The following is a 27992-nucleotide window of genomic DNA, read 5'->3' on the forward strand; positions in this document are numbered from 1 at the left end:
ACAACATAGAACTGGCACAAAGAGGGGACCATATGGCCAACGAGGCAGCGGAGCCAGAGAATTTACTAGCAAACAACCTGGAATGAAGCCTCGTTCCAACAGGCATTAGTGAATGTTACTATCACACTAGTAAATGAAAATAACCAATTATCTGATGTTCTAGGCACAAAGACAACATCCCCTCTGTAGACCAATTTTTACCTCCAGACATGCAGATTTTCTTAAAATATGATGGTTTTTATTGCTTTACGGGCTCAGGCCCACGGATGGAGCGGGATACGCCTGCCGTTTTATGCCATGGGAATCCCACAGGGATAAACAAAAAAGTCCCCGCTGGCGATGGCAGAAAAACACGCTTTTTTACCACGATTTTCCGTGGTCTCTATTATATTAATGGAGACCTGCTGCCGTGGAAAAAAATATAGTAAAATAGAACATGCTTAATTTTTTTCCCCAGCAGAATCCCGCATGTGAGGACTGAGCTATTAGGTTCAATAGAACCTAAAGCTGCATTATTCCGCTGCAGGGAACGCGGCCTAAATCAGTCCATGGGCATTAGCCCTTAGTATTTGTTTGCTCACCGGGGGGCTGCAAACACAAAGTTATTTGACCTGAAGAAGCTATACATTACCTGCTTGTCACGTTCAAGAATTTACAAATATGTGTCACGATAAGGCAATCTTTGCTGAAAACATTTAATCAACATGCTGCAGAGAAATATCTAAGGGTGGTCTCACATCTGCATCGGAATCTACAGCCGCAGGGTCTGCTGCAGACCCAACTGAAAATACCAGAAGAAAAACCACTGCATGCAGGGCTTTTTCTTCCGCCCAAAAGTCGGGCAGAAAGCAGGCAGACCCCATTATAGTCAGTGGTGTCCACACTGACACTGTTCGGTTCTGCTCAGAGATAAAACCGTTTGGCCGTGGGGATTCCCTTTTCCTGTTCCCCGAAGCAGGAAAATGGAGTCCCCAGCGCAGGTGTAAAAACCAAGATAAGCCCAAAACACAACTTTTCTTACCTTGGCTACTTTATGATTTGCCGCTGTCTCGTGTGAGGTATTTTTAAAGCCATCTTTGAGCTGCATAATAAACAAATCATAACCTACTGCACTAGACACATCGATCTTCTCCAGGCACGCCGACAACAACTGCTGCACCTGCAATTCAACCATGGAAAAAGTCATGCGGTTATGTTTCAGAATAAAAAGGGTAAAACATAAAAGTAGCAATTACCCAGACAGGGAAATGATAATCATTGAATGAAGCCAACCCAAAAATAGGACAAAGAAAAGAAACAGAAAAGTGATTAAACTGAGCAAACGTGTGGCCGGATTAAGTAATGATGTCTAAAATAAATATTCCAATGTCAACATAAAGCAGCTTCCAAAAAAAAATAAAAAAAATGGTGGCAGTAAATTTGTAGGTATATTTTCCATCCAGGCTGAAAATAAATAGTTTATCCAAAAGGATAGGCGATCTGTATCTGATTAGTGGAGGTCCGACCTCTGGGACACCCACAAATCACAAGAAAGGTGTCCCCAAATAACTAGAGCGGTGTCCATGCGTGCATGTTACTGCTCCATTCATCTGTGACAGCCAGAAATAAAGAACGTGTAGTTTTATCTTCCGCTGGCCCGCAGAAATGAATTAAAAAGGTCGTGCATACATGAGACAACCACTCCATTATTCAGGGACATTCAGGAACACCATTCTCATTATCGATGGGGGTCTCAGCAGTTGGACCCCCACTAATGAGATAATGCTACCTATGTGGTGGATCGATAAAAGTGATTTTCATGGGATAACACCTTTAGCCCATTAAGCACCAAGCACAGTAAATTTAGGGCACTTGGTCCTGGGCTTTAAAACACATCCGATGGGGTTTAAAGCCTCTGCAATAAATCAGAAGCATGTTGGGTTGCCAGCTGTTAGTGACAGCTGAGAATCTTGTGGGAGAAGGCAGGAATGGTTTTTAACCCTTTCTGCCTTCTCCTTTCTCTGAGCGCTATGTACTAAAGAGTGAAAGTGAAAATCTTCCACTATGCGAGCTGGCTGCTGGGATCCCCTGTCACAGCAGAGCTGCAGGGTCCTAGCAGACCCTGATCAGCTCTGCTAGTGACTAAATCTCACTACAGGGGATGTTTTTGCTGTAGCTAAGCCTCCTACTGATGCCCCAGCTACAGTGGAGAAGTGTCAAATAAAAAAAAGAAAAAGAAAAGAAAACATGTAAATGATCCTCAGAGGTCTTATATGATGTCATGACTAAGCTACGGTGATGCAAGGACACTTGCCTTCAGTACTGCAAGGCCCCGAGCACTTAAAAATTACTGGATTTCTTTAGTGTACAATGCCAAATAGAAGAGGTGCTACCTTCCGTCCTGTACCGGTTGCCACTCATCTTTTCAGCGCTTCTGGTAATCTGGACTAGTTTCTGCACTACACAAGCCCTTCTGCAGCTCCTGGGCAATCCAAAATGGTGCTGCCACCTTACGCCTATTAACCTTTACCTGAGTCTTCCCTAGACCCAGCTACGACAGCCTGCACGGAGTGCAGCCCACTTCAGGCCCCCAACGCCTATGGACTTATCAATGAGTCTTGCTATGAAGGCATAAATTGTTACCTTTGCCTCTGTTTTGATTCGCTTTGCTTGGGTCGGGCGCACCTAGCACCTTTGAGATAGAAAGTTGGTTCTCCTACAAAGTTCTCCTTTACCTCTGGAGCGCTTTTCTTTTCAACTGGTAAAGTGTTTAACGTATTTGGCCCGCCTGTCCATTACTTTATTTCTGACATACATTGTGGGTATTTGGGGACGTGGCTGATTTCCTGTACTCAGAGTTCTTCTATTTTGCAGGTTTGATTTTGTGCTTTAGTTTTATTTTTCCATAAATAGGTTGCCATGCTAGCTTATCTCCACTAGGGGTCCCTCCCCCTTGTACCACCACAGTTTGTAAAAAAAAAAAGAACAAACAAAAAAGTTAGTTTCTCTCACGATTCTGGAAAGAAGTTCAGGACTATTAAAAATCCTGGATTGTCAGATGACGGATTGAAGGAATATAACATATACAATGGGAGGATTTAGAGGAATCGGACGTGCTTACCTCAGTAACTGGCAATTCAAGCTGGACTACATCATCCGATTTTGAAACTGGAGTTTGAAGCGCAGTGTCTAATAATAAAATGCCATTTAGATCTTTCCGACAACCCACTGCATAGTCATCCACAAAGATAACTTTATCCACAGTTGGAAAATACTGACACTTCACTCGACCACCAGGTTTTGCTGTTGAATGCACACAAAAAGAGAGAAGACTTTAATATTTAGGACGAAAAAAAATATTGATGGAAAAAAAAAAAAACACTAACAAAAATAACGGCAGCATTTAAATGGAATGTAAGTGACTTTGCCATCAATGGCACCCATATTAGAGTAAAAACACAATATGAAGTTCCATACTCTGGTAAAACAATGCGGCTATGCAGGGTATTACTATATGGTGGTGAGAGCCCGGTCTTAATGGTATGGTTAGAGGATCCTTCATTATTGCCCCACGCTAAAGAGCGACCTGCATCCTACAGGCATACACCGACACCGAACCACCGGAGGAGGAAGTCTTGTCACCACGGACCACTGAAAAACAGGCCCTGAGGGGCAGCAATGCCTGCAGGTCTGAGACCCCACAGTCTGATCATGGGAACGCTTCCCTCTAGGTATGGAATATTTAATTACTTAATTGCTAAAGCCTAGCAACATATCCTGTAGCTATTGTGATGGTAAATTGCTGTTGGAGTGTAACTTTTTGGCATAATGTCTTCTGCTGGAAACAATCTTTCATAAGGCCGGTGCAGAAACATAATCTGTCCAATCCAGGTGGAAGACGCAGGTCTTAACCAACAGATGCAATGTTCACTTCTAAACGGACGTCTGGATTTAAGGACTTAAGAACCAAAATTAAAAAACAAGATACAAAAAATTACTTTACAAAAAAATAAACTAATAGCAAGCAGATGGATTAAATTGCTCATACAAGTTAACAAGATGCAGTGCGATCTCCCTGCCGGGCAGATGCTGCTACTGATGTCCGCGGGAGGCAGCCGCCCTGTGAAGAGTATATACAACTTTGTGTCGGCACACCGCGAACCGCAATATGCCGGTTCCATTAACAGGATAAACAAGCGCTTCCCGTGGAGATGTTACAATAGCAGACAGATTCTGTAAGCAGCCATTACAGCCCCATACAGGCTCAACATTTCTATTCAGAAAGGATTAGCTCACCCGTCCTCACAATCCTTCCTTCATACACAAGTGTCAGGCCAAAGTTATAGTCATTATGTACAGAAAGCTCAATGTAAACCAGCAGCAGCTCTCATCAATACTTAGAAACATTTCATACCATAGCCAACCCAATAAGCCCAAAAATAAATTTGTCTTACAGTGTTGTGTCCCTTAACACGAATGACCTATCCTCTGTATAGACTTATCAGTAGTTGGACGGCCATTTTGAACCGTCTATTAATGGATTGTCCGGCCCGCTGTCGGCACAGTGGCCCAGATGATGTTATTGGCTCTCAGCATAGGAAGTGTGAAATAAATGGAAGCGCCGTGCTGCTACAGCACTTCCTGCTTCTCTTCTGCTTAGGATGTCACATCCAGTCCTGACCAGGAGAAGGGCAGGAAGTACCATAGCAGCATGGCTCTCCCATGGGAGGGAAGCCAGTGCCTGCACTTGCTCTCATGTCCATGTATGACTGCATGCCTACTTTCCAGTGTAACAGGTCAGACGGGGGAGGGCAGAAATCCCCTTTAAAAAGGTTGTACCAGCATGGTTTTACGTCAACCAATTAAGGGGCAAGCACTGTAAATTTACAGTGCTTGGTCCTAGGCTTTAAACCCAGCTGGTTGTAAAAATACAGCGTGGGTTAAAAAAAATAAATTAAAAAAGTGAATATCCCCCAGAGGTCCTATATGACGTCATGGGGACGTAGATAGTAAGGGGGAAAAAATTACATACATAGGAGAAAAAGAAAAACCAAAAAACAGAATATTCACAAGAAAGAAAATAACCCAAAGCCGACGGCAACCAAAACAGTCGCCGTATGCGCCCTGTAATCCAAAACTGTACACATTTCATATCAAAATGCCCAAAACAAAAATGAGGAATCCATTCTCATACTTTATTTTAGCGTAAGTACACTAATTTAACACAAAAAACTACTATAAAAATTTTCAAAAACATGTTTTTTTAAAATCTTTTTACCATTAAGAAAACTAAAATAACGGAAAAGTCAGTGAAAAAGATATTTAATATAAAAAAATAACAAAAAATTAAATTAAAAAATTGTGCAGTAAAACCACCATATGGGTAAAATCTCTAAAAATGTCTGGTCCTTTAGGTACAAAATAGTCTGGTCCTTAAGGGGTTAAATGGAAACGGTCACGTTAAAAAAGGCAGTATAGTACTATAATACAGCAGGAGGAGCTGAGCTGGTTGATTTACATATTTGTGGGGAAAGAGTCAGTAGAAGTAGTTATTTAGCTAAACCTCAGAAGTCCAGTGGGCGGTCCTAATCAGCGATTACCTCCCATATAGGAGTGTGCATATAGAGATAGTTGTTAAATCACGACACAGGACCACCCACTGGACTCCTTAGGAATAAATATAGATATACACACACACTCTGGAATTTTTCCCCATAAAACTACATATCAATCTGTCAGTTCATCTGGCTCTAAAACATGTAATCGGCAGATCAGACAGCATTTTCAACGTGAAGGGTTCCCTTGCATGTTCAAACTTCTCCATTACACAGATTTTTTTATTTTTCTTTCTAACTATTTTACGTTATTGTAAAACACATTTGCGGCTTCTTTTTCCAAGTTGTTAGGCCGCGGCGGAATTCCGCAGCTATTATGTTCTTTCTTTACTATAAGTGCTGATGGAAAAGGAATACAAGGCAATGCTGTGACCATAGGGGGAAGGTCTGCTGTGATTACAAGAAGTGATGGTTTCTGCAAGGAAGCCAACTGTAGTGCACTCTTCAATCTTATCGGGGGAAGACTGTAGCCTCCAGGTCTGCCAGCTACAACAGTGACCTACGAGGCTCAGCCTCAGACTGAACATCATAGGCCTTCTAATGCACTACTATACTGATGTATAGTAGTGCATTAGAAGAATGATAGAAAATGTCGATACTCAAGCCCCACACCCCCACCCCACCCCCGTCCAGTGGAACAAAAGGAAAGTTAAAAATATTAATAAAATAGTAAAATAAATTCAAAATTGCAGCCGTCTCCCTTCACTATGTAAAAAAATGTACTACAAAAATAGTCAAATTCTACCTATATTGCCTTACAAATAATGGAATAAAAAGTTTTAAAAACGTCACATGGATCAACAAAGGGTACTATTAAAAATACAACTCAGGCCCGAAAAAAAATTAAAAAATATATACATGTGTGGAAAAAGTTGCAGAGAAAAAAAATTTAAAAAACCATATAAATTTGGCATTGGTGTAATCGTACTGGCCTGCAGATTTAATTTAACATACTGCATGGTGAACACTATGAGAAAAAAAAAAACCTACGCCAGAATTGAAGATTTGGTTAAACCTTGCCTCTATTAAAAAAAAAAAAAAAAAAAAAACAAACAGAATAAAAGCAATCAAATTGATATAATGCTCCGAAAATTAGATAAAGACTAAAGTTCATCCTGCAAAAAATAAGCCCTTAAACAGTTCCGTTGATGGAGGGGAAAAAAAATTTCTTTACGTCTCTTGGAATGCAGCGACACACAAAAAAAAAAACAAATCTTTAAAAGTTTGTGTACAAAAATAGCAAAACCTAAATAAACAAGAAGAAAATAAATAACCGTATACGGCCGGCTGCATACTATAAAAATGAAATCCAAAATGGCAAAATTTATTTTTTTCCCGCCAATCCCCCTGAAAAAGAATTAATAAAAAGTTATACAATTCATTATATGTATCCTAAAAATGATGGCATTAAAAAAATACAACTTTTCCCACCAAAAAACAAGCCCTCGTATTGTTATGCTGATGGAAAAATTAAAAAAAAAGTTATGGCTCCTGGAATCAGAGGACGAAAAAAAACCTGAAAAATTAGTTTGTCATTCAGGCACAAACAGGGGTTAACCTTAAAATTTACATGTTTGTATACGCTTCTTCTATGTATGTTTAACCCCTTAGTGAAGGAGCTTTTTTTGTTTTCTTTCCACCCATTTTAGTTTTTCCTCCTCCCTTTTAAAAAAATCGTAACTTCTTAATTTATCCATCACCGTCGCTGTATGAGGGCTTGTTTTTTGCAGGACAATTTGTCTTTTTCAATTGTATTTTATGTACCATATAATGTACTGAAAAAGTTTTTAAAAATTTTAAGTTTAGTCTGCCGAAACGCGTAGCAACAATTAATAAAATATAATTATATTCTATGGACCATCGTGTTCTTTGATATCCCGGGAGACCACAAGCGCTGGGGGATTTTTTCTTGGCTTCTATAAGTTGTATAATACCAAAGTTATAGTTTTCATTTTGCTGTACTACTTATTTAAAGATTTTTAATTTTTAAAACTCATTTTCTGCGCACAATAACTTTTATTTTTCAGTTGGCATAGTTGTGCAAAGGCTCATTTTGTGCGGTACGTCCTGTAGTTTCCGTTGCTACCATATTTTAATACATACAACTGTTTGATAGCTTTTTATTACATTTTTTTCTTGGAGACCTGGTGACCAAAAAAGCGCATTTCTGACGTTCATTATTTTTTTTTTTCCGAGAGCGTTCACTGTGCGCGGTAAATAACGCGTTAGTTTGATAGATCTGACTTTTATGGACTCCGCGATATCAAATTCATATTTTTGCTTTATTTAGATTCTTTTATTGTAAATATGGCAAAAGGTTTTTTTGTTTTTTTAACTTATTACTTTTTCTTTTTTAAATAATTAGTAAATCTTTGTTTTTATTTTTATATTTTCTTTTAGTCCCCAGGGGGGACCACAACTAGTGATACTCTGATCGCTCCTGCAGTATTATGTAATGCCATATAGAGATGAGCGAGCGTACCCGGCCACACCCCTTTTTCGCCCGAGTACCGCGATTTTCGAGTACTTCCGTACTCGGGCGAAAAGATTCGGGGGGCGCCGTGGGTGAGTGGGGGGTTGCAGCGGGGAGTGGGGGGAGAGGGAGAGAGAGGGGGCTCCCCCCTGTTCTCCGCTGCTACCCCCCGCGCCACCACGGCGCCCCCCGGCACCCTTCCCACCCCCCGAATCTTTTCACCAGAGTACTGAAGTACTCGAAAATAGCGGTAGTCGATCGAGTAATTACTCGAAACGAGTACGTTCGCTCATCTCTAATGCCATAGCATTACATCATATACTACAATCTGACAGGCAGTCTATCAGGCCACCCCACAGGGATGGCTTGATAGGCATACTACCAAGACAGGCCTGGGGCCTTTCAGAAGGCCCCTGGCTGCCATGACACCCGCACGGAACATTGTTCAGGGGATTTAAATGGCGGTGTCAGAATTAACCGTAGCATTTAACGGGTTAACAGCCCCGATCGTCCATGCGGCTTGTCGGGGCTGTTGCCCGTTGGTGTCAGCTGTACAGCTGACACCCGCGATGTATGGAGGGAGATAGCAGCATGATCTCCCTCCATACACGTCCTGCAATGGCAGTACGTAAAAACACTATTGGGCCGTCATTGAGGGGTTAAAATATATGCCAATTTTAGATTAACCACTTGCTCCCCAAGCCTGAATTGGCCTACGTGGCCAAACCCAATTTATCAAACCTGATATGCTTCACTTTAAGTGGTAATGGATAAATAATAGCATTCCAAACTCAAGTGATTTTTGTGACACATTATACTTTGTAAGCTTTGGTTGGGATGTTTTGGATTTAGGGGGGGAAAAAAGCTTTTTTCAAAATGTGACAAAAATATCTGCAGTGTGTGAATGTGTTAGTCTCGTCCACCGGCATACCGCTGGGTGCGGATACCGATTTTTCCTGTGGAAATCCGAACACCAAACTTCTTTCGTGATGCAGGCAGCTGTGGATTTTCTTCACTACAACCGGAGAACCAACAACAGTAGAAACAAACAAAAGTGAAAAAGATACAAGGTTAAATAAAAAAAATACTGCAATTAAAATTATATACAAAAAAGGTGGTACTTTATACACTCCCACAGATAGCAGAGATTAGACGCGTGAGCAGCCGCCAAGTACGGTGTTTGAGTTGCTGAAGTCATCGGGACGCGCCTAGATACACCCGAGTGCAAACCAAGCCAACAACCATCGTCTCACCTTCATAGGAGTGGAGGTGGGGGTGTTCTACACGGAACGATTATCATTCAGGATACGGCAATCCAGCGAGAATCTAAGGATTACCATTCAGTTACTGAGCAACCAACGAAAAGTGGTTCGCTTAGCATTTGTCTTTCAGTTTCTGCACGCAGAAAACTAAATGTTGGATCGTTCGGTGTGAACAGGCAGATGGTCACTTATGAGCGACTGCCTGCTTAACGAAGGCGGGTGGGTATGATCCGCAGCCCACCTTGCCTCAGTTCAGTCAGCAATGCTTGTTTCTATGTAAAAGCACCGCAACAATTAATCACTGGCACAACCTGTCAGGCTTCTGTGCCTGACATATCACCCCATGTATCCTTAGGGCTTAGATGAGCGCAAATATGCTCGCTGCTACAGCGTATACACGAAATTAGTTTTTTTTACCATTTAAATTTATACTATTGCACCCAGTAAAACAAAAAAAAAAAAATTAAAAAAAAAAACCAACAGGGAGACAGGTCCTATCTTTGCTTCTGCGTAGCAATATCGTCCGAGAAACACACTAGTCAAAACAAATGGTTTAGTTTCATCCAGTTTTGCAAAATGGGAGGAAATTACAGTCATGTGTTTAAGCCCGCCAGCCAAATGCACAGGCGCGAGCGCGATATTGGGCCAAGAAACGCGGCCCATTATCATGCTTGCCAACGTGCATTTTTTCTCGACGATGCGAGGAGTTTTTTTTAACTCAAAGACGCCTCGCATCACTTTTGTGTAATTCCGATCCTCGGCAGCGCTAGAGAATCGCAAGTGTTTCCCATTGATTTCAATGAGCATCACCATATGGCACTGCATGCACATCACACGGCATGCGAGAACCATGAGATATCTTTATTGAAAACAGCGGGTTAAGCGTTCCATCCGAACACCAAAAGATAGCGCATGCTGGGAGGACAAATAAGTAGAAAGAAAAAAAACAGCTGATGTGAACAAGTCTATTCAAAAGAACGGAGTTCACATCCGTGCGTCTCGCAACGCACAAAACGGGCACGAGATCCTCGTCTGATCACACTGAGGAAATATACGATCTCAGACACCAACCAAAATCCAGAAGTCAACCCGTTAAAGACCAAGCACTGTAAAATATACAGCACTTGTTCCTGGCCTTTAACCCCGTAAGGGCATGGCCTATTTTAGGCTTAAGGACGCAATGATTTTTGGCGGATTTTCATCTCCATTTTTTAAAAGCCATAACTTTATTTATGGTCGACGCAGCCGTATGAGAGCTTGTTTTTTGCATGGTAAACTGTAGGCTTTATCGGTGCCATTTTTTTGGGTCCATAGAATATATTGTAAAACTTATTTTTTTTATGATAACAGGGAGGGAAAACGCATCAATTCTGCCATAGGTTTTTGGGTTGTTTTTTTTTTTTTAATTACAGCGCTAATCATGCAGCATAAATGACAATACATTTTTTATGATTACAATGATAGTTTGTTTTTTTTTTTAGGTTTTTCCACTTGTCTGCAATAAAAACCCTTTTTTTGAATTCTTTTTTCTAAATCACTGCATTTAAAGTCCTATAACTTGTATTTTTCCATGGACAATGCTCTGTGAGGGCTTATTTTTTGCGAGATGAGCTATAGTTTTTATTGGTACCATTTCGGGGTACATACAGCTTTTTTTGATCCCTTTTATTGCCTTTTTTGGGAGGCAAATTGCAAAAGAAATGAGCATTTTGCCTCCGTTTTTTTAGCTTTTTGTAAACACTTTTTAACCCCTTCCAGCTGCCAGGACGTAAACTTACGCCATGGAGCTGGAAGGGGTTAAAGAGACCCTCCGGTTTTAAGACAAAATTCTGTTCTGGGCCTGGAGGGGGCGAGGGTATATTACCATCACTTGCTCTCCTCTACCATTCATCTGATCTACTACTGGGTTTCATTCTTGGTCAAGGGCAGACAATCATCAAACTACCTTAATCCCCATAGTCTAATATATGTTACGGCACTCTGCCCCCCGAGCGCCAGGTGGGGTGCCCTGATCTTCCCGCACCCCACTGTCCCTGCCTACTTGCCTCGGCCCTGGCTAACCCCAGGTGGACAACTGGGCGGCGGTCCCTGCGCTGGCTAGGGACCTGGCGACTACCTAGATGGAACTACTAACAGGGGACAGAGTGCCGACAGAAGAGGCAGGTGGAACAGACCAACAAAACTTACAAAGCAGAGTAAGGCTGGAGATGGAGCTCACAGGCAAACTGACAGGATACTGACGAGCAACTAGAGCAGACTGAGACAGACCTGACTAGAGGCTAGCAGAACCAATAACTGGCAGTGGGCTCAGGTCACTGCCAGCCTTTTAACTTAAAGCCTCCGCCCAGGGGCGGAGAGTGGGAGGAGCCGACTCCCACTGTTGCATATGGAAGGTGGAGGAGAGCGGGCGGCACCCTACGGGCGGACACGCCCACGCCGCTGCACGCTGGCTGCTCCACACCGCCGGGAGAGCCCCGACAGCAGAGCTCCGGGACGCCGGAGCCGACATCGGAGCGCCGCGCGACGGCCGCGGGACCCAGCGCCACCCTGCATGGTAACAATATCACTACCAACGCACTACATCTGATCTCCAATTGGCCAGTGCTGATCAGCACTGGCCAATCAGAGAGCAGTGAACAGGAAGCATTAGCTATAAAATTCCAGCGGCCATCTTGGAAGAGCGAACACAGGGAGCAGAACCAGAACAAGTGCAGGTAATATACCCCCAACCTCTCCAGTCCCGGGACTGAATTTAGATCTCGAAACTGAAGGGTCACTTTAGACTCGACAGATAGTAAAAATACAGCGCAAGTTTAAAGCAGCCGAGTCTGCAGTCTAGCAGGAATAGGTAGGGTCCTCGGCTGTCAGTGCCACTTCAGGGTCTCTTGACACGTAGCAGAAATGCTATGGATTTTGACTCAAAATCAGCTGCGTATCCGTAGATGATTTCACCCGCTGCAGTGCTCCTCACCTCCCAAATACTGGCCTGCTACTGGCCACCGATGCTGGGCATATGATGCTGATCAAGACTCCTTTGTGAGTTGAAATGTGTTCCGTCTAGTCTGATGCACTGTGGCACAATTAATAAAGGCAAAGTACTGTTTCACGTGAAGCCAGCTTCTTCTCCTGTGTATTCTTGTATGTAATGCCACCGGCCTGGGCGGTGAAGCAAACGATCCGCGAGACTACTGCCGGAAAAATTCAGATGCCGTCGGATAAAGGGAAGGTGGGCAGCAACTTTTTACATAATACGCAGGTAGTCAGAGATGCTGGTGCAGCCATCTTTGTTTCTCCAGGCCCGTAGGATCACTTTACTACACTATGGCCGGATGAAAGCCCTTCATGACAGCATCTGGTACAAGTGGTAATTATGGCCATTTCCACATAGTAATTATTGCTGCCGCTGGACATTCAGGGTAGAACAATAATTATGTGGAAACCCATCTGAGCTCCTCAGGAGAAACTATATATTCAAGATGAGAAAACATCAGTTCCACACAAGTCGCTCGCAAGATTTCTGAACCAGATTTTGCCCACTGGAATGCACATCTCAAGACAAATCTAAGATTTTATGAAGACAGCGACAAAATGTAAGATTTCTGATCTGAAAGAATCACAATTTTGTCCAAATTTTAGTAAAATAATTTCAGTTCTTGAGGACAAATGACAACAAATCTCCAGGTGGGTCATAATATTAACCTACTTAATATTTTCAATGTTGGGCGCCTAATCCGTAGCATTGATTACACCCAAAAAGATCAGTGTGAGGCCAGACAGTCAATGGGATATCTGTTGTCCTCACCTAGAGGGGGATCATCGGATACAAGACCTACTAGCAGCCAATACGTGGCTCAGGTTCCCCAAGTCTGTCAGTAGTATATATGTAGTATACTAAGCATGGATTCTCAAGTAAGCTTCAGGTGGGTGGGGGTTTAATTTGAAAACAAAAATTCTGAGATCACCCTCTTTACACGATAACCTGGGGCAGCCTCGCACCCCCTTTACACGATAACCTGGGGCAGCCTCGCACCCCCTTTACACGATAACCTGGGGCAGCCTCGCACCCCCTTTACACGATAACCTGGGGCAGCCTCGCACCATGAAAAGAAAGCATGATGCTTTGGTCAAGTGAAAGCCAGATGAGAGGCCTTAAAAGGCAAGTAAGAACTCATGCGCTCTTCAGTTCTTTTCCAACAGCTTGCAACCAATTTTCTACCTGATGGAATTCATTCTTGTTTTTTGGTAGTCAGAAACAAACACCTAAAAAGCTGGCCGCACACCCGAGATAAAGATTGTGCAATCCAATCAGTATCTGACAATGAGTTAGGGCCCTTTTACACGAGATGACCCGCTGGGCACAGATGCCCGACAGTTCGTCCAACAATGATTGTTTTGTGCTTTTACACAGGAATGATTGATCATTGCTCAGTGATCATTCCAGCCCGTCCGCCTCCATTCACAGGAAACTGTCAATGCAGAAACTCAACAGCAAATGAGGAGCGAACGAGTTCTCGTTTGTCGTTAAGTCAGGGCATACATTTACCCTGAACCATAATCGTTTGCATTACCCCTAGAAGCTGAACAATTTAAATGTGTAAAAAGGGCATTAATGTATGTGGCCTGCTGACTATTCCAACAGCAGGAGAGGCTACAGAGGAGGCATTCCATGGATTTTTTTTTTTTTTTTTTAAACAAGCCGCCTGTTTGGCCAAGTGATGTAAATATATGGTGGGGTTGAGGTTAACCAGCAGTCACCCAAACTTGCTCTCTCATATGTCAGACCCACCAACAGAAGCCCTGTCCGCATTAGTGCCCCAGACTGAAAAAATAAAAAACCTAGCTGTCATTGGCTCCGAGTCTGAAAATTTTAGGAACCAAATGAAACTATTCATTACCACATATAGTTTGTGTTATAATAAATAGTTCCTGAACTATAAACTACATGTGGACAATCAGAGTGCCCCAGCATAATATAAGTAGGTCTAAGGCCTCATGTCCACGGGGAAAATCAGGCCCGCCGCAGATTCTCCATGCAGAATCCCGCAGCGGGTCCCTCCTTTCCCACGGACATGAGGCCTAAAAAGAAGAATTACTCACCTGTCCGGACGCTGTGGATCTTCCCTCCGTCGCGGCCGGATCTTCTTTCTTCGGCCCGGCGGATGTGTTAGTCACGCCGGCAGCATGCCGCGCGCATGCGCCGTGCACTAAAATGGAGCATGCTGCAGGTGTTTTCCCGCACACGTAATCCACGACTCAGGGGAAAATGACATCCGCAGGTATTTAATGCATCCCTATGGTGCGCAGATCAAGCGTGCGGGTGAAACGCTGCGGATTTTAAATGTTATTTTGCCGTGGACATGAGGCCTAAAGCTCTCCCCAGTAATCATCTACACATCCAGGGTGATACCCCCAGTGTGATATAGAGTGCACACACAAATCAATGGGCTCTCCCCCAGAATATTATCACACCCAGATTGCCCCTGGCAAGATAACATTTCAAGTGCCCCCTGATGTATCCCCCCCCCCCCACACACACACACGTATAAATCACATCCAGAGTGCCCCTCGCCTGTAGTATAATAGAATCCAGAACTCCCCACTAATAAAATTCAGGGCCGTCTCTCTCTCGCCCCAAACCCCTAATTTTTCTTCTCTTTTCTACCGCTCTCACTATATTTATAGAAGTCCAGAAAGTTGTAGATTTTGGTAAAAGGAGAGCTTGTGAAAAAAATCTGCAGCTTTTTTTTAACCCAGAATATAGACCGAATGGATATATTCCTTCTATTGACTTGTGAATATTCAGGTGTGCAGTGAAAATAAAAATGCCACATGAGACCCTCTACATACAGTATATCTTAACAGATCTTCACACGTACAGGTGCCAACACAGAATTGGCATTTCCTTGCCAACACAAATAGCTCTTGCGAATGACTATGCAGAAATATGAAATCTGATACTGTGTTTCCCCAAAAATAAGACCTACCCGAATTTCAGGGAAAGGTTTGAAATGTAAGTCCTCACCCAAAAATAAGCCCTAGCAACACTATATGGGGAAAAAACAAACCAATCCTCACCTAGCAGGCAGCATCCAGGTCCCTCACACTGGGCTGCAGTGCTCTGACAGTCTTCTGTGTAGTCCTTGGCGCTTAGAGAGCATTCTCTTCCTGGTAATGGGCCTTGAATACCCCGCTTCCTGCAAGAATTTGCTGTGATTGGTTAAGGAACACCGCCTCAGTCAATCAAAGCCGGTATCCAATGAACCAATCACAACCACTCAATGAAGTCACAGCCATCTCTTGCTGAAGGCAGGGTACTCAAGCCCCATTAACAGGAAGACAATGCTCTCTCAGCACCAAGGACTACACGGAATACTGTCGAAGCAGCACCGCAGCCCAGCGTGAGGGACCCAGGCACCACCTGCTAGGTGAGTATTAAAGGGGTTGTCTCGCGGCAGCAAGTGGGGTTATGCACTTCTGTATGGCCATATTAATGCACTTTGTAATATACATCATGCATTAAATATGTGCCATACATGTGTTATACACTTACCCCTCCGATGCTGGCGTCCCCCTCTCCATGGCGCCGACCAAAGTCGCCTTCTCCCTGGATTAGACGCGCTTGCGCTGAAAGGGGCCGCTCTGGCGTGCTCGCGCCGCACAGGTCTTCTGCGCATGCGCAGAAGACCTCTGCGGCGCAAGCACGCCGGAGCTGGACAGAAGAGGGCAGACTGCGCAAGCGCGTCTAATCCAGGCAGAAGGCGGCTTTGGTCGGCACCATGGAGACGGGGAGAACCCCTTTAAGACACCCCCTGAAAATAAGACATTGTGTACTTTTTAGGCAAAAAAATTTATATTAGACTCTTATTTTCGGGGAAAACACTGTATAATCAGATCCCCACATATATCTTATGTAGAATTATATGAATTACTGTAGATAGTAAAACACCCCGTAGTCTATTAAAAGCTTTATGTCCCTTCTTCCACCATAAATGACATTTTTTAACAGCCAATAGGATTGCTGGACTAGTATTTTAAATTAGAACAAAACAAAAAACAAAACAGCTATTAATCTGTTAGCTTTCAGCTAAGATGACAAAAAAAAAACAAAAAAAAAAATGCGATATTTCAGGTACGATATAGTAGTAGTCTATAAATTATGCTGATTTATCTCATCACACATTCACAGAGGTGGCTGCAGTCCCCCGGGGTCACCTCACCGGAAGCTGGATGATTCTTCATTTTCCGGGGATGAAGTGTCCATTCTCTGCAGGCTTCTTCCTGCCAGCCTATGTACGCTGCGTCACTAGTGATGTAGCATTCACAGCCTAGCAGACAGTGCAGAGATATTGCCGAAACTGCGCATGTGCACTGTCTCTCTGCAATAGTATACAAACTGCTGCGGCAAGACTGCGCGCATGCACAGTCTCGGCAATAGATCGGCATCCCTACCTGGGCAGTAAACGTTACATCAATAGTGACATAACCTTCACTGACCTGCAGTTCTCTCAAACTACTGCACAGATCCATGTGATGTGCATGTGATGCAACTTAGCCATTTTTACTATTTGAAAAATACACAATTTCCACATGCATAAAAATCACAAGTGCTGCAATGCGTTTTTCTTGAAAAATGAAGGGCACGCGCATTAAAAAAAGGAAAACCACTGCTTCACAAGTGCGTTATTGGTTTCTCAGTGTGTGTTACTACAGAAGGACTTGACAACAAGCAGTGGACAGCAAACAAGAAGGGATGTGAAACCCCCTAGTGGTCAGCACTTTAAAGTGATTTTTCAGCACAAAGTGTAATTTTAGGTAAAGTCATTTGCACTTTTGCTAGTAAGCAAAATAATTTTTGGGTTTTATCTACAAATTTACGTAATGTTTTATAATTTTTTTCTCACTAGCCCAAGTATGCTGATATATAGGTTTATATATAGACGCTGTTCGACACCCAACGCTCCTGCGGTGCTCTATCCAGTGATGCTCGTCCTTAAGCACACTTTTGCAGGATACTCTGTCCTATATACAAGAACTACAATTACCTACAGATGCCACAAACTTCCTGCAGAGAGAAGTATACAGTGCTTCCTTGTGTCACTAATTTAATGCTATAAAGAGTCGGCCCCGTCATATGTGATAATACTCATATTGTATGTGTGTATAGGACGTACTAGTAGGCAAGCACAATGGCCAACATTAATAATAATCTTTATTTGTATAGCATACTTTATGCACCTAATACACAAGCTACATACACCTGTGAGGGAGCCCTTAGACGGCCCTGCTATTCCTGTACTGCGAATGACCGTGGCGGCAGGCTGGTTTTTTTTCCCGTTTATTTGTATTTCCCATGCCATCGGTTAGCAATGACGCAGGAACCTGCAGCATATAAGCCATGTTAAATGCGTACAGGCTACGGGTTGGACGGCCCCCATTAACATCAATGGAGGCTGTTTGTGTGGAGTCCAGGCAGAATAGAGCAAGCTGCGATTTGTCTTCCACTCTCGAAATCCGCAATCCAAATCCACCCATGTGAGTAAGGTGGAATTCACAACGTATGCCTCCACCGCATGCCACTGTATAGGCATGATAAAATACAAGGTAAATGGGACCCTATAGATGTTTGTAGCGGCCAATCGGCATGTGTGCTAGTGTGAATACACCACTAAACTGATCTTTGCTGCGGTCATTGGTCACATGATGGAAACTTTAGGTAAATCCTGGAGAGAGGTTCAGGCTTTCTATCCATTTCTTGCTAATGACTAGTGTTGACCAAATAATGAAATAGTCTGGTCGGGAGTAGAGATGAGCGAGCATGCTCGTATAAGTCAGTTACTTGAGCGAGTCACGTTCTCTCACTCTACCCCGCTGACCCCCCGAGCACGCTCGGACAAGAATGCAGTTACTCGAAAAGAGCGAGGCTCGCTCGAGTAACTAACTTATCCGAGCGTGCTCGCTCATCTCTAGACGGGAGTACTCGACAGTTTTCAAAGAAAATCGTAAATCGGAACAGGTGATTCTGCTTGATTGCAATGGGAAAATATATAATTCGACAGGCTTCACAAAAGGTACGTTTTGGTCCTGAAGGGCCAGACACTTAAGGGATTTTACCCCTGTGGTTGTATTACTGCCCTTAATTTTTTTCCTTCAGCCACCAAAATTATTTTTGCAATTTGTTTTTTTTTTGTGACATGTAGAGCTGTTTAATGTCTTTTCACTGACTTTTTTCCCCATTTTTTAGTTTTATTGGGGGTAAAAGGCTGTAAAAAAAATAATTGTTTTTATTATATTTCATAGTAGTTTATTTTGAAAATTAGTATACTTACACTAAAGTAAAGTAATATAAATATTTACTTAAAGTTTTTCTAAACGTCTCCACTGCAGCTGGGGCATCCATAGGAGCCCCAGTTACAGGGGAAAACATCCCTTTGTAGTGAAAATAGTCACGTGAGCGACAGGTCGCATAGTGGAATTAACACACTCACTCTTTCATTGAGTGCTATGTAGCCTGGAAAAGAGAAGGTAGGAGCGGTCCAAAAAAAAAAAAAACAACCCACTTTTCCCTTCTCCTCCAGGTCCTTGGCTGTGTCTGATAGCCAAGCACCTGACCTGCTCCTGCTACATCGCCTTTCAGTATTGTGGTTCGAATCCCATCATGGGTAACATCTGTCTGGACTTTGACTAAGCGCAATATTTGGATGGCATTTTTCAGATTTGAATCAATAACTTCAGCACTGAAAAGCAGCAGCACTAACTGGGCCAGCAAACTAGTCTGTACAATGCCAGGAGACGAAAACAGCAGCAAAAAAAAAAAAAAAAACACAGAACAGAATACTTCCATCCAGATGTTGTCCTGATCTGAACATGGAACAATTGAGCCACCACACTTGTCTATCATACACCAGAAGAGGCGAGCAGCAGCAAGAACACACAACCAACCAAATAAAAACCCACCCAGATGTTGTACTTAGTCAGTTGTCAACGAGAACTGCAAGGCGGCAGCACTAGTGACTGAGGGTATTCTTGTATCTTGTCACCACTGGAAGAGTGGGTGGTGACAAGATACAGCCTGGTTGACAGCCCGGCCACTCCCCCCTCTCAGGCCCTGCCACTCAGTAACAGCGCTTAACCCGGCCCTCCAGCAGCTAAGGTCCTGCCACTCAGTAACAGCGCCGTACCCAGCGCTCCAGTGGCATTCCTGGGCCAGGCACCCTACAGTAGGCTGCGGACCCAGACAATGAGGAACTGGCTACAGCAGAGCGGCTTCCCTAGCTGCACTGGGCAGCGGCAGGGGACAGTGACGGCGCGGCGGGGATCGCATAAACGTTTCCCCGGCGGCCTCCCTGCACTCAGCAGAGCTGGACACTCAGGGAGCGGCGGTAGAGCGGCTTCCCCGGAGGACTCCCTGCACTCTTCAGCGGCAGACCGGCTTCCACAGCGGACTCCCTGCATTGGCCAGGGGCAGTGGACACAGAGCAGGGGACCTGCAGCGGCACCACTGACAGTGAGTCATGGAGGGAGGGAGGGAGGGAGACACGGAGGCTGGAGAGCAGCGGAGTCACTGCAAAAAAAGTACGGGGACAGCACTGGGTGACGGTGTGGCTGGCATGGAAGGTTAAGGTGAGGGTTGGTTTCAGTGTTGGGGTTAATACTGAAACCACCCATCAGCGTAACCCTCCATCTCAGCATTAACTAAATCTCCACACAGCTAGGACCTTCAAGGCTTGAGCCAATCGGAAGCTAGGGGTGTGAAAGGGGCGTTCCTGCTGTCAAACCCCTAGCTTCCGGTGGCGTCAAGATACAATAATACCGCGACTGAGTCCCCATGCTTGGTCCTCCTTGTGTGGAGGAGACAGAGAAACACAGAGAGAAGTCTGTGCAGATGTTGTCCTAGAGCCTCAGCAATGCAATATAACAGTGCTAATGGCTGACCTACCATGCTTGTTTTGACTGCTTCCTCTTGGGGAGAGGTAAAAGAAGAAACTGGAGAAGTAGAAGCAGGAGAGGAAAGGGAAGGTCATGAAGGACAGTAAGAGCTCATTTTTCTCTCGAAGAAGCAGGAGGAAGATGGAAAAAGCTTGGTGGCTCAGTGACTAGAATGGCTGCCTTGTATCACTGGGGTTCAAAGTTCACGGCTGATTATGGACATCTGCATGGACTTTGCACGTTTTTTTCTGTTCTCCTCCTCCTCCTCTGCAGAATAAAGAATTGTGGTGGCTCAGTTAGCATTGCTGCTTTACAGTGCAGGAATTCCAGGTTCAAATCTGTCCAAGGGCAACATCTGTCGGGATTTCTGTTTGCATTTATTTTTGCTCTTGTCCTCCTCCCCTGGCATAGAAAACAGACAAGCATGGTGGCTCAGTTGCTGCTTTGCTGGAGTTGTTGCCCTTAAAGGGGTTGTCTCGCGCCGAAACGTTTTTTTTTTTCCCCATAGGCCCCCCGTTCGGAGCAGGACAAACCTAAGGGATGTGTTAAGAAAAAATACATATTACTTACCCGAATCCCCGCTCTGCGACATCTTCCTTCTTCCTACTTCTTCCTTCACCAAGATGGCCGCCGGGATCTTCACCCACGATGCACCGCGGGTCCTTTCCCATGGTGCACCGTGGGCTCTGTGCGGTCCATTGCTGATTCCAGCCTCCTGATTGGCTGGAATCGGCACACGTGACAGGGCGGAGCTACGATGACCAGCTCTCCGGCACGAGCGGCCCCATTCACCAGGAAGAAGACCGCACAGCGCAAGCGCGTCTAAAAACGCCAGAAGAAAGCGAAATTAGACGGATCCATGGCGACGGGGACGCTAGCAACGGAGCAGGTAAGTGAATAACTTCTGTATGGCTCATATTTAATGCACGATGTACATTACAAAGTGCATTAATATGGCCATACAGAAGTGTATAACCCCACTTGCTGCCGCGAGACAACCCCTTTAAGTCAGATCCGAACCTACATCTGGATGGAGTTTTTCTTCATGGGATTTGAATTTAAGAAGAAAGCACTGATAGGCAACACTGCCAACAACCGAGCCATATTAATAGAGAAAAAACAAACTACCAATGTTCTTAGTTACACAGTTTTCTATCAACCTCTATTAATAAACTATTCCATGGATTTTGGCTAAAAATAAATACAATAAACAATTATAGGGTTGAAAAGACCCAATCCGATTTTGCAAAACTTGGTATGATCTTATCACCCGGCCGACCATGATCAGCAACACTACTAATCTACAAAACTTATGTTCAAAGTGCAATTGACCCCAACAAATGTCACGGAGGCTCATTTGTTTTCGAGCTGATCAAGTAGCACTAGTCACACACGGTTACATTTTTATTGGAGCCGCCGTTGTAGATCAGGTCACATCTGCCGGATAAAACTGTGCGGCACCATTGTGTCCATTAACAAAACTGGTATAAACCAGGAGGAAACGACCATAAAAAAAAAAAAAATTGCGCTCGCCCAATATCTAAAAAAAATATACAGCTTTAATACAATCAAAAGGTAAAGACCATAAACGGTTAAACCAGCACAAACCAGACCAGTTACTAAACACAAGCACCAGTCATGCCTGCAGGTCACATCACTAGCAAGGCATATAAAGTACATAAAACTTCCCCATTCCAAAAATTCATGCGATTAAAGTGCACGCATTATGATAAGCAGGCCACATTGTAAAGTAGTAGCGGGCCCTGAAGGCTCTGAACACCTGCAGGTGGTAATTTGCACTGCAATGCATGTATTTTGGGATGACAATCATTGTTACAATAGGGTTTCATCAACAAACATTGCACTGTTTGTCTTCTGCAGTTTCTACATATCACGGTGTGTAGACACTGCAGTCTACGCCTCAATAGGAGGCCTGCCAGTGGAGCTGGCTGTGCGCCTTGCGCTTCCCTCTGCTCTCTCCTTTCCTGCATCTTCTGATCAGCTAACTTTTAAAAGTTTATCTTTGTGGTGGTCATTAAAGGAGATGTCCCGCGCCGAAACGGGTTTTTTTTTTTTTTAAACCCCCCCCCCCGTTCGGCGCGAGACAACCCCGATGCAGGGGTTAAAAAAACCACCCGCACAGCGCTTACCTGAATCCCGGCGGTCCGGTGACTTCAATACTTACCGCTGAAGATGGCCGCCGGGATCCTCTATCTTCGTGGACCGCAGCTCTTCTGTGCGGTCCACTGCCGATTCCAGCCTCCTGATTGGCTGGAATCGGCACGTGACGGGGCGGAGCTACACGGAGCTACACGGAGCCCCATAGAGAACAGCAGAAGACCCGGACTGCGCAAGCGCGGCTAATTTGGCCATCGGAGGCCAAAAATTAGTCGGCACCATGGAGACCAGGACGCTAGCAACGGAGCAGGTAAGTAAAAAACTTTTTATAACTTCTGTATGGCTCATAATTAATGCACAATGTATATTACAAAGTGCATTATTATGGCCATACAGAAGTGTATAGACCCACTTGCTGCCTCAGGACATCTCCTTTAATGAGAAAACGCAAAAATCTAAAGGCCCTTTTATATGGGACTACTGTCAGGCACAGCAGCACCTGGCAGTCATGCCAACAATACTCGCTCCCTGCGTGTTCACACAGAAGGATCGCTCAGCATATGCAGGCGAAGTGGGCCCGGAGATCACTTCCGGCCATCCGCCTCCACGCACAGTAAACAGGCAGTCATGTATAGATGACTGCCTGTTTATACAGACCGACCGTCTGTTTTTTTAATGCTCGTTGAAAGCGAACAATGACCAATAAACTAACAAATTACTATTCATCATTGTTCAGGCACTGGCAGCATTTATGCTAAACGATAATTAATCAGATTCCCACAATTCAGCAAGAATCGGAACTGTTAAAACGCCCTAAGGCCTCCTTCCCACGAACGGATTTCCGCCGCGTAATTCGCGGCGAAAATCCGCTGCGTTGCCCGCAGCTATTAGGTTCTATTGAACCTGATAGCTCAATGCTCACGGTGCAGAATTCTGCACCGTGAAATCTCCCGTCCTCACCCGCGGCATGCTTTATTTGCCGCGGGTGTACGCGCTGACGGCTTCCATTGCAGTCAATAGAAGCCGTCCGTTCACGCTATCTCCCGCTGTAACACAGCGGAAGATAGCGTGAAAACGCTTTCCCGCCTACCGCCGCCGCGTCATATGATGCAGCCGGCGCGTCACGTGACGCGGCGGCGGTGGGCAGGGAAGCGTCATGCGGGAGCGAAGACACCGGATCCGCTGGTAAGTATGGGGTCTCTGGTGGGCGCCGTGACGGGCTTCGCCGCGGAATATTCCGCGGCGGAGCCCGTCACGCTCGTGTGCAGCCGGCCTTAGACTGCAGTTTTTATATACACCAATATGCAGGAGCTGCAGAAGACAAGATGTGCAACATTTTTAACAAGTCCCTATTGCAAAAATGATTGTCAGCCCAAAATAGATGCATCTTCAGCAGCTGTCAAGGACCACCATATTTAGGCTTCATCAGGGGATGTTGGGGTTAGCCATCTTTACTCTTCACACAGCCTCGCTGTACTGTATCAATAGGGATTCATACCGAGCCGTCCCAAAAGGCAGACAGAAACCCACTCCTGTGTTTATAAATGCCGGCAGTCCATGATATATTATGATCAATGGGGCTTTGACCTTTGGGACCTCCACCAATCCTGAGAATGATGGGGGTACAATGCTGTTGTAGTAGTGCAGCATCCTCGGCAGAGCAGCACTCCGGTCACCTGCTGTGCAGAGGACTGCAGCATGGCCCCCTTCACATAAACAGGCCACAATTCTCCTGCACAGGGGTAGTCGGGGCGCTGCTGTGCGGGACATACTTTCCAAGTCAAGCGACTGATCATAAAGCAAGGGTCTATTCTACCGCTATCATTCCTACCCATCAAAAGCTGCTGGACACAAAGCAAATACAGGTGCTCCCCGACTTGCGAACAGGTTCCGTTCCGGGAGCCCGTTCGCAAGTCCGTTTTGTTCGCAAGTCGAACAAATGGTAGTATGGAGGGGATCGCGGGTGGATCCCGCTCCATACAACGTCGGGAGCAGGCTGTTCTTACAGCGGGCACCCGGCGGCAGCAGTTCCGACGTGCCACGCCGCTTGTCAGAACTGTTAACACTTTAAATACCGCTCTGACAGCGGTATTTAAAGTGTTAACAGTTCTGACGAGCGGCGCAGCTCGTCAGAACTGCTGCCGCCGGGTGCCCGCTGTAAGAAACAGCCGGCACCCGACGTTCAGGGGGCCCGTACAGCGTCCCACGATGAGATCGTGGGACGCTGTGTGGTTGCTAGGCAGCCGGGGACTCCTGAAAGGCCCCAGGGCTGCCTATGCAGAGTGCCTATCAAGCGCACGGCTTGCTAGGCGCTCTGCATAGACAGCCCTGGGGCCTTTCAGAAGGCCCCCGGCTGCCCAGCAACCGCGATGTGACCGGACAGGCTTCTATCAGGCTTGATAGAAGCTTGTCCGGTCCCTGCACAGCATGATGTAATGCCATAGCATTACATCATACTGTGCTGTACAGATAGTTCGTATCTAGCGAAATTCGTAACTCGAATGTTCGCAAGTCGGGGACTATCTGTAGGTGGAGCGAAGCCGAAGTGCAAAATGGGCTTTAACGCTAAGGCCGGCTTCACACGGGTGAGAAAGTTGTGCGAGGCACAAATATGGACCTCATTCTTTTGAATGGGGCGACACATGGGCGACTTTTGCCAGCATGGAAACAAATCGCAGCATGTTCTGTCTTTCTGTGTGATCTCGCAGCGCAGCGCCCAATGTTCTCAAAGAGACCGGCGCAGCATTACGGGGACTCCCATTAAAAGCAATGGTAGAAAGCCCTCGCTCCTCTGCCGCGGCTGACAGCCATGGTGGAGGATCCCTTCATCCCCGAAGTGGAGCGAGGCTGTATTTCCATGAAAACGCCTTGCATCCCTGGGGAATTCAGGTGGTGGGGAGCGCGATATGGGGGTGGGATTCACGGCCACATATCGCGCTAGACCCATGTGAAGTTAGCCTAAGAGGAAGGCCTTGAAGAAAGCTGAAAGAATGAGGTGTTGTGGAAGAGCTGCCAACCAGATAAACACCCACTTAGGTGGAATCAGTAACTAACTACTTGAGGATCAGTAAACATAACTGGCAACATGGCGCAATCTGCCAACCGGGAGGCGGTTAGATCCAACTTGTCTTCTATGAACTCAAAAATCAGCAACACCACATTTTAGGGTTTCACTATCAGACTGCGACAGGCACAGCGGAAATCAAAATGGTTTATATGTGTCCCTGCTGTTGTGAACCCACGGGCGTCGGAGTGAGAGTGTATCCCGCCAGGAGGAGCAGCCAAAGGGTTTTGAATTAGAGGGGTGTTTCCAGCCAAGATAAGAAGCGTCTCCCATGGCTGCCAGCCCCCGGCGGAGCCTACGGAGAGCGACGGCTCTTCCCCACACGGCCAGAATAGAGCTTCCGGGTTTTCCTGTGTTGGCCATGAAAAGCAGAGATGGAAACCCCGTTGGTAACAGTAGTTGGATTTCACCGCCTCCTATCTGTAGCGCCGGCTTTGTTACGTTTGTAGTTGCTGACAGGGGTCCATCTACAGAACGGCGCGTGGCCCCTCTTGTACCCAGATACACCAGGGAGCCCCCACCACACTCTGTAGAAGCGTTGCCAAGTTCTGGCCGCAGGATGTGCGTTACTACATTGTAACAACGCACAGCACCGCAAGAGCGGGCGGACGGAAATACATCCGCTCTCAGCCGTAAACACCCCCAGCACGCGGCGCCGCGGAGCACGCCGGATTTACGGCTGATCCCATGTCACAATGCAGTTAGTTTACTCTGCGGAAAGCCACACCATCCCGGACTGACAGCCGCCGTCCATGGGCACCTGTGCCAATCTATCTACAATTGCAAGGTCGGTAAATAGGGGTGCTGAAGTGCCCACGATGGCATGGTGTCCTCTATAGACATACCCGGCCTGCCAGCTGTGCGACAAAACTCCGGCCTGCCTGCTGACACCTGTGCCAACCTACCCACGATTGCAAGGTCAGTATCTAGGGGTGCTGCAGTGCCCGCCCACCAGGATGGCATGGTGCCCTCCACACACACATCGGTACAAATTCCGGCCTGCCAGACACCTGTGCCAACCTATCCATAATGGCAAGGTCAATAAGAAGGGGTGCTACAATGCCAAGGATAGCATCATGCCCACTGTAGTCATCTGGACTGCATGACACAAATTCCAATTTGCTCGCTGCCACCTGTGCCAACCTATCCATGATGGCAAGGTCAGTAAGAAGGGGTTCTGCAGTGCCCATCACCAGTATGCCCTCTATACACATCCCGGATGCCCACCATTGTCAACGGTACAAATCCCAGTCTGGCTGCCACCTGTGCCAACCTATCCCCAGTGATAGAGCGCCCGGCTCAGTGCCCTCCTCACACTCACCGTGCACCGCGGACGCCTGCAGGACGGCCCCGGACGTGCCGTCGATGACTTTGATGCTGCCCCGCGCAGTGACGGCCAGGATGGCGTTGAGCGCCGGATGATAGGACAGACTGCTGACTCCATGCTCGTCACACCGCAGGCAGCCATCTCTGAGGACCAACCACTCCGAGGCTCCCGCCGCAGCCCCCGCCGCCATCTTCGGAAGCCGGGCCCCCTCCGGGCGGGACACCGGGGCGGGGAGGCCGGGGGAAGAGCGAGGAGCCGAGGCTGACGAACTAGTAGTCCGGGGGCCGGAGGACGATGACAACACGGAGGCCGGGAGAGAAGGAGGGAGGAGAGGAGGAGGGCCGCCGGCCGCTGCGTCAGGTGACAGGAGAGCAGCAGCCGCAGCAACTCCGCTACCGCTATACACCATCCGGGGCAGCAGCCAGGAAGCCGCACGGACAGGAGGAGGGACACCGGAAGTGACGTCAGCGCGCACGTCCGCGTCCTACACAGAGGCTGCGCGACGCTTTTTTTTTTGTTTGCCTAAAGAAACTTTATTGTAAAGCAAGTCGCACAGTGACTCAGACAATATATCAGTACAGTGTGATATGGACGCCCTCAGCTGCCCTCTTCTAGTGCTGGCAGAGACTAGCTCCCCTTCATGTCTGCCCTCCGCTGCCAGTTTTCACTTCTAGTCTAGAACTTGTATTTTTCAGTTGACAAGGCCGTATATGCCACAATCTCACAGGCCACAGTCGCACGCGAGTTTTGTGTATTGCGAGACGCACAAATATAAACGCCATTCTTTCTAATAGACTTATTAATGCGAGCGATTATTTTTCCTCACGGCGACGTTGTGAGGATAAATATCGCAGCAGGTCTTAGGTGGTTTTTCTCAGGACACTTTACACGTTCTCAATGGGACCTTTAAACACATGGCAATCCCTTGCACGCCGTGTGATGTGAGGTTGAAGTCAGCGGTAAACACTTGTGATCCTTTGACGCACGAGAAACACGCCCGAGGTTGGCTACTGCACCGAAGCAATGCCAGGCTTTTTTGAATGAAAAACGCCTCTTATTGGCGTGAAGAACACATGTTGGCAAACATGATGCCATGCCCACATGTGTTAATGTAGCCTAAAGCCGCTTTTTAACGCGACTAGCGCAGTGTTTGAAATTCCACGCTAATTGCGGTACAACGCTCCCATTAAGTTCAATTAAACCTGGCTAATGCCTCGACCTTCGAGTG

General features: G+C 46.0%; 1 protein-coding gene across 5 annotated transcripts in view; it reads right to left on the reverse strand.

Annotated features, from left to right (window-relative positions):
* The window catches only part of BIRC6 (baculoviral IAP repeat containing 6), a 240121-nt gene extending 212933 nt beyond the window's left edge, over positions 1 to 27188 (reverse strand). For all 5 annotated transcript variants that reach the window (XM_066595893.1, XM_066595891.1, XM_066595890.1 and 2 more), the window contains exons 1-3: positions 26759 to 27188; positions 3101 to 3282; positions 1022 to 1159 (exon numbers count right to left, since the gene is read on the reverse strand). In XM_066595893.1, coding sequence (XP_066451990.1) covers positions 1022 to 1159; positions 3101 to 3282; positions 26759 to 27173 — 735 coding nt within the window. In that variant the 5' untranslated portion in view covers positions 27174 to 27188. The remainder of the gene's footprint in view (positions 1 to 1021; positions 1160 to 3100; positions 3283 to 26758) is intronic.
* Positions 27189 to 27992: the final 804 nt, after the last annotated feature.

This window comes from Eleutherodactylus coqui, chromosome 3, assembly GCF_035609145.1.
Source record: "Eleutherodactylus coqui strain aEleCoq1 chromosome 3, aEleCoq1.hap1, whole genome shotgun sequence".
Classification (NCBI taxonomy): Eukaryota; Metazoa; Chordata; class Amphibia; order Anura; family Eleutherodactylidae; genus Eleutherodactylus; species Eleutherodactylus coqui.